General features: G+C 45.3%; 1 protein-coding gene across 2 annotated transcripts; it reads left to right on the top strand.

The window, feature by feature from the left end:
• Positions 1 to 105: 105 nt before the first annotated feature.
• KLHL30 (kelch like family member 30) lies at positions 106 to 13,466 on the top strand. 2 transcript variants are annotated; one of them, XM_028730752.2, is made up of 8 exons: positions 106 to 250; positions 1,809 to 2,652; positions 3,821 to 3,980; positions 5,311 to 5,397; positions 5,944 to 6,099; positions 6,750 to 6,938; positions 10,464 to 10,609; positions 13,084 to 13,466. In XM_028730752.2, the coding sequence occupies exons 2-8, from the start codon at positions 1,879 to 1,881 to the stop codon at positions 13,330 to 13,332; spliced, it is 1,761 nt and encodes a 586-aa protein (XP_028586585.2). In that variant the 5' UTR covers positions 106 to 250; positions 1,809 to 1,878; the 3' UTR covers positions 13,333 to 13,466. The 2 variants fall into 2 exon arrangements, with proteins under 2 accessions (XP_028586585.2, XP_077786207.1); XM_077930081.1 differs by lacking the exon at positions 106 to 250 and adding an exon at positions 295 to 512.
• The last annotated feature ends 129 nt before the right edge of the window (positions 13,467 to 13,595 follow it).

Here is a 13,595-nt window from a genome sequence, read left to right as displayed (position 1 = left end):
GTTGGTGTGTTGCTTTAAGAGCAGGTGGCCTGGAGAGAATAACTGTCAACACACTTCCCAGCCCTCTCTGGCTGTAAGCCTCAGTCTAAATATATATATACATACAGAGAAACAAGCATTAGTTGCCTTAAAAAAACACACCACCCAAACCAAGTCAGGGTAACTGCCTCCTCCCAGGGTCAAAGCAAGCCATTCCCCAAGCATTATTCGAGCTCCGACTGTCTGACTGGATGTAAGAGAAGTTAACAAGGTAAGAACCGGAGGCCAGACGGTTTTGATTTCTGGCAGGGCGGAATGGGACAACATGAGATGAGAGGGAACAAGCAAACTGGATTTGGGAAGGTGGAGCTCTCAAGTCAAAAATAGTGTACAGGCCATTAACATGAGGCACAAGGAGCTGCCAGAGTTATAAGCCATTATCTGCTAGGAAGCTAAGTATCAAACTTTTCCAGAGATCAAATACCAAGAACTTCTTATCAATGCAGCACCGCTGAACAACAAACTGCTGGGAGGCAAGTTTCCTGGTTATCGGGAAGAAAAGGGGGGGTCAATATAACCACTAACTAAAATGAGAATATAACCACTAATATTGTTACTGGGGATTTTATTATCGGTAGTGTTTTGCTACTTAATATGGCATAAGTCCGATATTCAATTACTTTCCAGGTCAGCACCGAGGACCCGGTAGAGTAGATTTGGAAGGCAGGAACAAAAAGATACTTACCCGTCTCCCCCACCAAATTTCATTGCTTATGAACTACAAACTGTTTCTTTATTAAGAATGACAACTGGAGTAAGACTGCTTACAATACTGTTTTGTCTCCACACATCATATAGGGGACTGTGTGTGTCATGTTTCTGTGGAAGCTCATAAAAGCACCGAATTTGTTATTAGGGTCATAGGGGAAGGAAGCTCAATAGCAGAGCAATTGCTTTGTGTACAAAATGCCTCAGGTTCAATGCCTGGCATGTCCAGGTAGGGCTGGGAAATCAGGAACCCTGGAGAATTGCTGCCAGCCAGTGTACACAATACTGAGCTAGATAGGCCCCATGGTATAAGGCAGTTTCCTAGAAACAGAATTCAGCAGCCTTCTGGCAACTTTAGTTTTCATGAACACAACGGCCCACCATTACAATGAAGATGGGATTGAAAGTCTTTGGGCAAGAAGGCTGGTAAAGCCTTAGATGCCATAGTGGGCTCCTGGAGGGACTTTTGGTGGCCTTCCTTCCTCATAACTAGAAAAAGCAGGATAAATTATGCAAACTAATTTACAGAGAGCAAAGGTAGCTGTATTGGTCGATAAGTACCTTTATTGGGAAGAACAAAAAAGTCACAAAAATGTGGCAAGCTTTCAATTACCCAGAATGCTTCCTGAAGCAAGATGCAGCTTTCTCTGTTTTAAGAAAGTGGAGTTTCTGAACAGAGAGATTTGAATACGGTCTGTAGCTCATTCCTCGTTCTATGCAAGGAAAATGGACAGAAGTACTTTTGAGAGTCTGAAAGCTTTCAGGGGTGGGGGACATCAGTATAGATTTTCCCTTTGTTATCCCTGCAAGTTCCTTGTAGATACTTCGATCAGAACACACACATATGGCACTGTTATATTCAGTTGTTTTAGGGTACGAGGTTATATGCCTAGTGTTATTATTTGGACATACCAGGTCACAACAGTTTGCACTTCCTTTCAGGGAGTTCCATTGATCCAAAAATGTCACTAAGGAGATTTCACTTCAAGTCATAAGTTGAGGAAAAATATTTCCCATTTGAAGCACAAAACTTATTTACTTCTTCTTTGCTTTCTGATTAGGACTAGGAAAAGTTTGTTTTCCACTGAAGTCATCTAAGGCCATTTCCCACGACAGGAGTGGAGCACCAGCATGGTGAGAAACATCGATGACTTCGATTTTTGCCTTCCATCCCACCCCCAGTCTATTCTGGAAGGACTTCAGACCCTTCGCTCCAATCCAAAACTCTCAGATGTCACCTTGATAGTCGAGGGACATGAATTCCCCTGCCACCGCAGTATCCTGGCCCTCTGCAGCCACTATTTCAATGCCATGTTTGCTGGCGACTTCTTGGAAAGCATTTCAGCTCGTGTAGAGATCAAAGAGGTGGATCCAGCCATTATGGAGACCTTGATTGACTTTGCTTACACAGGGAAGGTGACCATCAACCAAGGGAATGTGGAAGCCTTAATTCGGACATCCAACCAACTCCACTTCCCCGTCCTCCGGAAAGTCTGCAGTCGGTACCTGAGGCAGCAGATGGATGCGACCAACTGTTTGGGCATTTGTGAATTTGGGGAGCTGCATGGCTGCCCAGAAGTGTCATCTAAGGCCTGGTCATTTCTGCAGGAGAATTTTGAACTTGTGTCTCAACAAGAGGAGTTCCTGCAGCTATCCAAAGAGAGGCTGGTTATCTACCTGTCCAACAACTTGCTCCAAGTACAAGAAGAGCAGAGTCTAGTTGAGGCTGTGCTGAGGTGGGTGAAGTATGAAAAGTCTGCTAGAGCCATGCACCTTCCAGAACTCCTTGATCTAGTGCATCTGGTTTCATTGCCAGATCAGTACCTGCAGAACCTCTTGTCATCAGAACCACTGATTCAAGAATCGGAGGCTTGCAAGACCATCATCACTAGACATCGTAGCACGGTCAGTTCTTGGAGGCACCACAGTACCCTGATTAAGCTCCAGTTTCAGCCCCAAAGCTAGAAAAGGGGTGCTGTGATCCAATAGCTATAGGTGTCCTTAACTGCAATGCCTAGAATCTGTTCATCTTGGTATGCCAACTTCTGGTTTGAGATAAGTTTTCATTTCTTAATTAGCTATGAACTGTCACCTTTGGCAGTGGAAGAGTTCCTGACCTTTCCCCACTAGTTCCCCTCTTTCTTCTCTTCTCCCCACCCGCCCATCCATCACTAAGTCCATTGACTCAGGAGGAGCAAGGGTGTGTGTGCATGTAGTTTTCCTAGAGATGCCACTGTGAGGAGCAATGACTGACTTCTTGGTGTACATGGATTATGGTTATGTCTTTCCCAAAGACAGTTATAATTGGATCATTACCAAAAAGGATAGTTTATTTAGATGGGCCTATCTGAATTAATGAGGGGATATGTGCCCCAAAGCCCAGATTTAAAGTGATCACAAATCCAGAGAAACACATGTTAAATACTTTGTTCTAGCCCTTATATTTTAAGAAGAACGTTTAAAGTATGGTCCAAGTGTGCCTAAATCAGTGCATCCAAATTAGTCTAAAAGACAGTGGGAAGTGGCAACAACCATCTGTGAGGAAAGCAGCTAGAAGTCCCTGCCACGGTCTAGCATTTGCAGTGAAGTATGGACGCGGGTGGCACTGTGGGTTAAACCACAGAGCCTAGGACTTGCCGATCAGAAGGTCGGCAGTTCGAATCCCCGCGATGGGGTGAGCTCCCGTTGCTTGGTCCCTGCTCCTGCCAACCTAGCAGTTCGAAAGCACGTCAAAGTGCAAGTAGATAAATAGGTACTGCTCCGGCGGGAAGGTAAACGGCGTTTCTGTGTGCTGCTCTGGTTTGCCAGAAGCGGCTTAGTCATGCTGGCCATATGACCCGGAAGCTGTACGCTGGCTCCCTCGGCCAATAAAGCGAGATGAGCGCCGCAACCCCAGAATCGGCCACGACTGGACCTAATGGTCAGGGGTCCCTTTACCTTTACCTTTATCCCAGAGTTTTATTTGAGAATTTTGCTGTACTGAATTACATCATACAAGGTCATTGTATAAAGTGATGGAAAAAGGGGAGAGGTGTTGGGCTTCCAGAATCACTGTTTTTTCCCCTTGTCTAAGTTGGAGAACAGGCCATTTGTCCAGCAGAGACTGAAGGCCCTGCCACAAAAGCTTGAGGAGGTGTTAGTGGTGGTGGGAGGCAGAGCTCTGGAAGAGAATGAAGAAGATGAACAGCAACCACTAATCTCCAGGAATTTTGCCTTTTATAACACTAAGACTAGTAAGTACCTGTCTCCAAACAATGCCAGAACTGCACTCTCCAGCTCGGAGCATCTTTACGTCAGGGAACAACTAGGCTCACGGTGCTAGGCACTGCAAGGGGATGGCAGCAACTGAACTGGTGTAGCGTTTAGAGGTAGGGGAAATAAAATCTTCACTTTGGTACCTGTTGCTATCATCTTTATGAGTTGGCCTTTACAGGGTAGGTCATGCTTGATGGTGCCACTCTGTAGTGTTTTGGGGAAATGCATGTTTCCAGACCCTTGGTGGTGGGTGGGTGGAAAAGATGAGACCTGAATCCCTCAGAAACAAGACAGAGAACCAATTATTGCAGAATAACCAGAATATGAATACAGAGGGCCTAGTATACTACAGCTCCCATCAACCCCAGCAAGCACAACCAATGGTCAGGGGTGATGGAACTGGTATTGCAACAAAATACAGAGGTCCTGCCAGTTATCTCATTGATTTTGTGTACACCAGTCAGGTTGTTTTTCTCTTCCTTCACAGAATTCCTCTGGAATCAACAATACAACCTCTCACCCTTCCTTCACAGAGTGGTTCCACTCTTTTATTGTTATTTATTTATTTGGCGATTATCCAGTTCTTAGATTTGCCTTTATCTGTTTGCTGTTAAGTGAAAAAGTTTGAAAAATATAGGTACCGGTACATAAACATTTAACATTTAGACTTGCCATCTCAAAACACCTAACGTTATCCAAACCCACTTTCTGTAGCAGAAACACTGGTGAGGGCAGAAGCAGCCATGCCTTGGACTTCGACCTAGAATAATGCAGGCACCGACAAACAAGGCTTTCAGTATGATGTAATGCTCTGTGCTCTTTTGGCGTTGGTGCCTGCTGAGCAGCTGCATTCATCTCAGGCCAATGTTGACGTTGGAAGCTGTCGGGCAGGCCTGCAAATGCAGTGCATTGGGTAGAAAAACTAATTTGGAGAAGAGTACCTTTCTCATCGTTGGCATTATCTACGCAATATGATGCAATCGGAATGTATTCTGATAACACTGTGAACAATGAAGCAGATAATGACCATAGATAATTACCTTCAAACACACGTAGGTTTGAATAGGACTGTTTCAATATGGAAAAGTTCCATGGAAAAGAAGTGCATTTGGTCTAATCATATCACTGTCATGGGTCATGGTCTTGATTTAGGGTAGTACTATGGAGTGATGGAACCCATAGGGGGCAAAATCTCTTCACCTGAGAGTAGTAAAGAGTCTCAGAAAAACTAGAGCGTTTACTGGTTATACTAGTTACCTGATTATAACACTTTGAGGGCCACTTACATGTTTGGTTCTATTATTTCAGAAAGATGGAATGCTCTGCCTGATTTTCCAGACTACAATAAATGGGGTTTTTCTGTGATTGCTCTAAATAATGATGTTTATGTCACAGGTAAGGATAGTGCTCTTTCCAAGTCTATGTTGTTACTAAGCCTTTGAACCTTTTTGGCGTGTTCCCATACTAAGACATTCTGCTGAGATCTTGGGAGGATGGATTTAGTTGTTTGGGGTGTGTTCTGGTCTAAAACAGATAATTTAAATCAGGGCAGCCAGATTGCATAGTTATCTAATAAAATGTAAACTGAACCACAACCCACCATTTTGAGTCATATTTTGCTCACAGATTCCACAAGATTTTCAAGAGAACCAGAACTCCTAACAAAAATATCATGAGGGTGTTAAAACTGGCAGAGGAAGAGGAGTGCGGGGGGAGCGGTGGGGTGCCATCGTGGCTGCCACTCCTCCCACGCTGGGCACCATGCCCCATGACGTGTGCCAGCCCCGCCCCTACCTGCTCTCCGCCCCCCCGGTGCCGGAGCATGAAGCTCCGCCACTGGGTGTTAAGCCATAATAATGTATTAAGCCGTAATATTGAAGTGCTTGTACAAAAGTGGCTACTAGGACTCTGTGTGAGTATGATGGCTATTTCCGTTTTCAGGTGGCTCCAGAGGATCACGGAATGACACGTGGTCAACAACTCAGTCCTGGTGCTTCTGCCTCAAGGATGGTGCCTGGAAGCCCATTGCACCAATGCTGAAGCCACGAACCAACCACGCCAGCGCTGTCCTCAATGGAGAGATCTATGCCATTGGTGGTAGGCAGTGAGATCTGTAACGTGGGGTCCTCTTGCTTTACGTGCATGGGAACAACAGGCACTAACAAGGATGAGGCTGGTTTAGTTTGGCCAATATCATAATGTGCCCTCTGGCCATTCCATGTCCCTATACTACAGCTTGAGCAGAAGAGCCTGCCTTTGTAGGACTGAATTTCATACAGAAGGTTGTGTCGAATTCACTTATATTCAGAGGACTTGGATGCTTAAGAGCCAGTGTGGTGTGGTGGTTTAGAGCAGTACACTCGTAATCTGGTGAACCAGGTTCGCTTCCCCGCTCCTCCACATGTAGCTAGTCCTTAGGCTAGTCACACTTCTCTGAAGTCTCTCAGCCTCACTCACCTCACAGAGTGTTTGTTGTGGGGGAGGAAGGGAAAGGAGAATGTTAGCCGCTTTGAGACTCCTTCGGGTAGTGATAAAGTGGGATATCAAATCCAAACTCCTCTTCTTCTTCTTCTTAAGTCCATTGATTTCATTGGTGTACTGTGACTATGATTTAGTTGGAGACACAACCCAGACCCTACATATTAGACTTGTGGGTTCTTTTGGCACTAGTGTTGCTCAGTGCAAATATCTGTAGGCCTCGACTGTGCTCAAACCTCCTTTCCTCCCACTACTCACATTGTCTGTAGGCACCGCGGTGGACGTTGTGGAGGTGGAGTGTTATGATCCTTATAATGACAGCTGGTGCTTTGTGAGCCCTGCCTTGAAGTACGTCAGCAACTTCACCATCGCCGGGTGTCTTGGGAAGTTGTACCTCATTGGCTCTTGTGCTGTCAAATACAATGCATTAACCCTGCAGTGTTACAACCCTGCAATAGGTAAGAAGGAACAGAGGGGAACGTGTATGAATGGCTTTTCCAAAGCAGGCCGTGGGCTCACAGAGCAGGCCAAGGCGGGTTTGGGCAGGTGCAAAACCAGAATCCTTTCTATTCTGCAAACCTGGAAATGGGCCCTGTGGCAGGGGCTTTGCTAAGTACTTAAAAGACCTGGGGCATAGACCCCAAGACACAGAGTTGCCTCTGCAAAAATCAAAATGGCAGATGTCGGGTCTCACTGGCACTGTGCTTTGTAACATGTCCAGACACCCTGTTTGCAGGGTGTGTGTGGTTGAAAAGGGGGGGGGGCAGGAGATCCAGGGCCCAGGGCAAAAGGCCCAGAGCTTGGGCAGCTAGGAATAGGGGAAATAGGGGAGAAATTTGGTTCAGTTCATACTTAAAAGCGAACTTACTTTATTTGTACTTCCTGAAACAATTTGCAAACTGAAACGTGACTATCTTTTGAGATTCGCACCTCTCCTAATTTGACAATGCAATTCCCCAGCCAATAAATGTGCATGAAAATGCATTTACAAGGATAAAATGAGCACATAGTTACATATATTGGAGAAAATAAATACAAAAACACCTTGCATTAGGCAAAATTGCTTGTAAAAATGTGTATTAGACAAAATTGCATGAAGATGTATATTTAAGGAGAATTTCATACAAAAATGCTGATTTTTTAATGGGGACTTTTTATATTTTAAAAAGTGCATACTGATGAGGAAATATGCTGAATCAACTTAAGACTGGAAAAATGAGAGGAAATGAAAGAAAGTGAAATTGATGTGAAACTGAATTTGCCCATTCCTACTTTTGCCCATAGGGGATGTGGGTGGCGCTGTGGGTAAAACCTCAATGCCTAGGACTTGCCGATCGCATGGTCGGCGGTTCGAATCCCCGCGGCGGGGTGAGCTCCCATTGTTCGGTCCCAGCTCCTGCCCACCTAGCAGTTCGAAAGCACCCTTAAGTGCAAGTAGATAAATAGGTACCGCTTTATAGCGGGAAGGTAAACGGCGTTTCCGTGTGCTGCACTGGTGCTGGCTCGCCAGAGCAGCTTCGTCACGCTGGCCACGTGACCCGGAAGTGTCTCTGGACAGTGCTGGCCCCCGGCCTCTTAAGCGAGATGGGCGCGCAACCCCAGAGTCGGACACGACTGGCCCGTACGGGCAGGGGTACCTTTACCTTTACCTACTTTTGCCCATTGCCTGCCTTCCCATGCCCACAATGCCCCCTGCTCTGGTTTAGTTCTAAATTCCTTGTGAAAATGTTTTTGTCATCATTAGTATTGAAACTGAAGCCATTACTTCCTACCACATGTCCTTAGAAGAATATACAAGACTTGCAAAATGCTTTTCATGGAAGAGGGTGGGATGTGTGTTGAGGGACACATTACTTTTCCTCTCCCTCCCATTGGATTAAATACTATAAATATAAAACTGGCCGGTTGTTGATTTGCAGGAGAGGCCCTTTTGAGAACGCCATCACTTACAGAGTTTCAATTAATAGGCCTGAGGGATGTCTTTTGTGTTGCTTGCAGATTGTGAAATGCAGCCCCTTCAGAGCTACGATAGTCCCCACTCTCTCTGTTTCTAGAAACAGTGTCAAGAAGACACATACTTTTAATTTGACCTTTTAGATTGCTTTTAGTACCGCTGTTGCTTGTGATGTTTTAAATGAAGCTTTATTATTTTAAGGTTTTTATGATTATGATGTTGTTTTCATTGGTTTGGTTTGCTTAGTTTGTTTTATTGTTTTGAGTTTTGTTCTCCTCGCAGCTGAGCACCCCTACCTAAGTGCAGTGCTTTATTTTTTCCATTTCTGAGTGAATGGCAACTGTGTTTTCTCCCACTTAAGGGTAAAGGTGTGCATTCACACAAGCCTGTGAAGTGAGGCCTACATCTGCCAGCCTCTGGTGATGACAGCCCTTGCGAATCGTGCTCCCCCCCCCCCCCCCCGTCCACAGAATAGCCCCATCTTTCGTTCTGTTTCTTGGCCATGCCAAAGTGTTGTGGAATGTGGGCAGCTCAGTTTTATGTATGCAAATATGAACAGTGGGCTTGCTGTTAATTGCCTGCGGCCCATTTGACCTGTTTGAACCCTGATGCTGCTTTGGCATGGCTTTTTATTTCAATTTGTCTTATGTCCCAAAAGCTAATTTATATGGGGCGGAGGGAGAAGTTGTTAATGGGGTGTGACTTCCTGCACTGGCTCGCAGCTCAGAGTATCTTCCAGCAGCTAATGCTAGACTTCATTTGTGTCTTTCTGCTGGAGACACAGCCTACTCCACTTCCTACTTTAGTTTCTGGAGTTGCTCCTAGTGGTCCTTGATCCAGCTGCCTATACAGTGGTACCCCGGGTTAAGAACTTAATTCGTTCTGGAGGTCGGTTCTTAACCTGAAACTGTTCTTAACCTGAGACACCACTTTAGTTAATGGGGCCTCCAGCCGCTGCACCCCCACACAATTTCTGTTCTCATCCTGAAGCAAAGTTCTTAACCTGAGGTACTATTTCTGGGTTAGTGGAGTCTGTAACCTGAAGCGTCTGTAACCCGAGGTACCACTGTACTTAGATGTGCAAGTGATCTATTTGCCACGTCTTTTAGAAAAACTCTCAGCTAGCATCAATTTGCTTCACGTAATCAGGAAAGGTATTTGGTACGATGTGACTCAGGTTTAGTTGCCTGTGGGGGCCATGTGACAAACTGTAGCACCTTCCATTTTTGTCTCATGATGTTATGCTATATAGGAAGGACGTCGTTCATCCGTTTGCCATGTCAGCTCCCACCCACAAGCCCATCTCAGGATGTTACATAGCAAACACTAATAGTACCTTGGTATTCTTGATACCTTTGACACTTTTAAATGTGGCTTTTACTCATGTTCTCTTACACTGTCACCTGCCAGAAGACCTCGTATACTCCTTTGGCTATTAACACAGAAGGGCTGTGGCTCAGTGATAGGGCTTCTGCTATGCCTGCAGAAGACTCCAGGTTCAATCCCTGCCATCTTCAGGTAGGGGAATGTCCCCCTGCCAGAAACTCTTGAGGGCCACTGCCAGTCAGTGCAGGCAATACTGAGCTAGTCGGACCAATGGTAGAAGCCCGGTTCCTGTGAACCTATGCAGACATTGTTTTCCTGTGATTCTGTTGCTTCCTAGCCCTGTAAAGGCAGCGGTGATGACGGGAATGATGTGATCAAAAGTAGGACAAAGTGTGTTGAAAACTCACATAGACACACATGTCTATTGCAGCCAGGCTGAAATCAGGACAGGCTGCTTTCACTGACGCTGGTTTTACACATAAACAATCCTGACCTTTGCAGGACTGATCTAGGGCAGTCTCTTGTGACAATCTGCCCCTGCTCCATTTCTTGTCCATCTTCCTTTTTAGGTCCCCCATCCCCTGAGATTCATATGTCATTCTAATATAGAATGTTTTTAATATATAAAATTATTATTATTATTATTATTATTATTATTATTATTATTATTGCTACTACTATTACTATTATTGTTATCTTCTAGATGTGTGGAGTGTAATTGCATCCCCTTTCATCCCCAAATACCTCTCTGCTCCTCGATGTGCCTCTCTGCATGGAGCCATCTACCTTATTGGCGACAACACAAAGAAAGTCTATGTGTATGATCCAGATGCTAATATATGGCAGAAGGTGGGTAAGGGAGTAATGTTCTTTCACCACTATGTTTCCAGGGAAGGTCTGTGGCTGTAGCACCCATAGAAGTAAATACAGATTTCTGTGGCCTATAGGTTTGTTGTGGGGAGCGGGCGTTTTAAAATGCCGTATTTCTTCCCCCTGCTTTCCCCCCCTTGACACTTTTCCAGAATGCGTAACCCAAAGTAATATGTGAACAATGCCTGAAGGATGAGTGTCCATGTTCCAGCATGGCAGGAAGCCTATTCCTTGAGTGAGGATACCCCTGGTAGCAAGCACAGCATGGCCTGTTCCTCCAGCCTGTTTGGCTTCAGTGAAGATGTGTGTAATGTTGTTGGAGGGTTGGTTTACGCAGCGTCATCCTCAAACCCTGCGGCAGCTGTTCGCATGGCGTCAGTGCTCAGCTGACTGTGTAGCGCCCACTCCAGTCCTCAGGACAGGTGCAAAGAATGCCCTGCCAGTCTCTCCATCTCCGTAGATCTATGAATAATGGTTAGTGCCGTCAGTTTCCGGCCATCCATTGGTTATGCTCTTGACGGCGGCCTCTTTAACACTTTCATGGCAACATCTTGTCATCAAGCAGTTTCTCAGCAAGCGTTTTGCCTGTTTGGACCCAAGAACTATTCCTCTGCAACCTCGCCCTGTTATCTTTTCATGGTGTTCTGCCGGAGAGGTTGACAAACGTTATGACAAACAAGAATATAGCCCAGCCTTGTTAATGGTGTAACTACATACAGACGTGGGTGGCGCTGTGGGTTAAACCACAGAGCCTAGGACTTGCCGATCAGAAGGTTGGCGGTTCGAATCCCCGTGATGGGGTGAACTCCCGTTGCTCAGTCCCTGCTCCTGCCAACCTAGCAGTTCAAAAGCACATCAAAGTGTAAGTAGATAAATAGGTACTGCTCCGGCGGGAAGGTAAACGGCATTTCCGTGTGTTGCTCTGGTTCGCCAGAAGCGGCTTAGTCATGCTGGCCACATGATCCAGAAGCTGTACGCCGGCTCCCTCAGCCAATAAAGCGAGATGAGCGCTGCAACCCCAGAATCGGGCACGACTGGATCTAATGGTCAGGGGTCCCTTTACCTTTACTTTTACATACAGTTGAGGGGGGGAGGGAGGGAGACAGAGGATAAAGGAGAGGGGTGACTTTTACAATTCAAAGGACTACACCACTGGTGGCCAGTCTTTTCGGCAGGTGTAAGTTCGCAGTATAGCAGGGGCATTATAGTACACACGCAGCCTCCCTCTGTGCTTCATGACAGTTTAGCATCTTCTCTACTGACCTGGGAAGCAGACAGCAACGTAGTATTAAAGAAATCAGCTAGCGTGCAGCCCTGACCTTATGCCACAGGCTCAGGGGGCAGCCTGCCACAAACTCCTGCTGCATCCACCACTTCTGGCATATGCCCCCTACTAGATTGGACACCCATTGCTATGCCATATCAGGGATGGCATGTCTATACATGCCTATTCATAGGCAACGAGACAAGGTGAACTCAAGTATATGTAGCATTTCAGATTTGCTTGGCTTAGTAGACAGAAATAAGTAAATGTGTCAAAAATGTATAGTTAAAGTGTGCTTAAAAATGCATACATTCAAGAAAATAGGCATTCTATTAGGGGAAATTGCTTTGTAAAAATGTGTATATTAGGCAAATTTGCTTACAAAAATGTGAACATTACAATAAAATTACACTAAAGTGCTGAAGAATTTCCACGATGTCTTAAAAATAATAATCTGCAAATTGAATTTCAGAGTGGAAAAACAGAGAAACTGAAATCAATCAGTTCATCCATCTCTAATCCTGCAATACTGTACACACTTACCTAGGAGTCAGTCCCACTGAATTTAATGGGACTTGCTTCTGGATAGACGTGCATCAAATTCCACTGCTAATGTCTTTGGAATTAGAGCTCTTAACTGAATAATGTTGTTAATATACAAATAAAGATATCCTGCATTCATGTAATTGTAGATATGTTACTTGCTGCCATTGCAAAAAGCCTCATCCTCCAATCTGAGGATGGTTCACATGCTCCTCCATCACAGACGTGTGTCTTGGCCTGTTCTCTGAAGTACGGGCTACTATTATCAAACTTTTTGCATCCCACATTTCAAGAGATGCAAAAAGAACCCCATTTGGACTTTTCTGATGAACAAGGTATCTAAGGCTGGTGTGTAGCAAATCAAGTTTTTTTACATCTTATAGAAATACCCAGACAACACCTTAATAACTCTGCTAAGGAAAGGGTGAGAGACCCCCCCTCCAAGGGGTTTGATGATATTAACTTGCACTATATATTTCAGCCACTGGATGGCAGCACAAACCCCCATCATATGATTCCATCAAGGAACTAGGTGCAAACTGTATGTTGCCAATCTACTGTCTTATTTACAGCGGTTTCCGCTGTGGTTGTTGTATATGATTTGCCACATAAACACAGATCCAAATCATGTCCACTCTGTTTGCAGGTGCAACAGCTTCACACCCTCCATGAAAACGGAGGGATGGTACCTCTTGGAGGAAAACTCTTTGTCACCGGAGGATACTGGAAGGGCATGGACGGTGACTATCAGGTGGAGATGGAAATTTATGACTGCTCTAAGGATGTCTGGAGAAGGGAAGGAGCCCTCCCCTGCTTATGGCTCTACCACAGCTCCTCCTCTATCTTCATGGATACTTCGAGGTGGAGGGAACCTTTCCTAGGAGACCATTTGTGAATAGGGGATGGAACAAGGCCTCACAGCACAGCAGCTCCTGCCGCAAGTTCGGAAAAGGAACAGAGTTTTCAATATCACATTTGTACACTTCCTTTTGCCTTTTTTTGTTCAGACCGTTTGAATGGTTCTATCCCCCCCCCCCCGCCCACTACAGCTCTTGTTGGGCTGAATCACCTTGCCCACATAATTAGGATGGATAACTTTGGTCACAGCACTAGCACGAAAACACCAGTGGAGAACGTGAAATGATAACCTGCCTTTAT

Source organism: Podarcis muralis, chromosome 6 (genome assembly GCF_964188315.1).
Source record: "Podarcis muralis chromosome 6, rPodMur119.hap1.1, whole genome shotgun sequence".
Lineage (NCBI taxonomy): Eukaryota > Metazoa > Chordata > Lepidosauria > Squamata > Lacertidae > Podarcis > Podarcis muralis.
This window is presented reverse-complemented; position numbering and strand designations above follow the sequence as displayed.

Coding starts and splice junctions, on each gene's coding strand:
- KLHL30 (XM_028730752.2), top strand. CDS start 1,879: ATGGTGAGAAACATCGATGACTTCGATTTTTGCCTTCCATCCCACCCC. Junction 2,653..3,820: donor TCACTAGACATCGTAGCACG/GTCAGTTCTTGG, acceptor CCCTTGTCTAAG/TTGGAGAACAGGCCATTTGT. Junction 5,398..5,943: donor TAATGATGTTTATGTCACAG/GTAAGGATAGTG, acceptor TTCCGTTTTCAG/GTGGCTCCAGAGGATCACGG.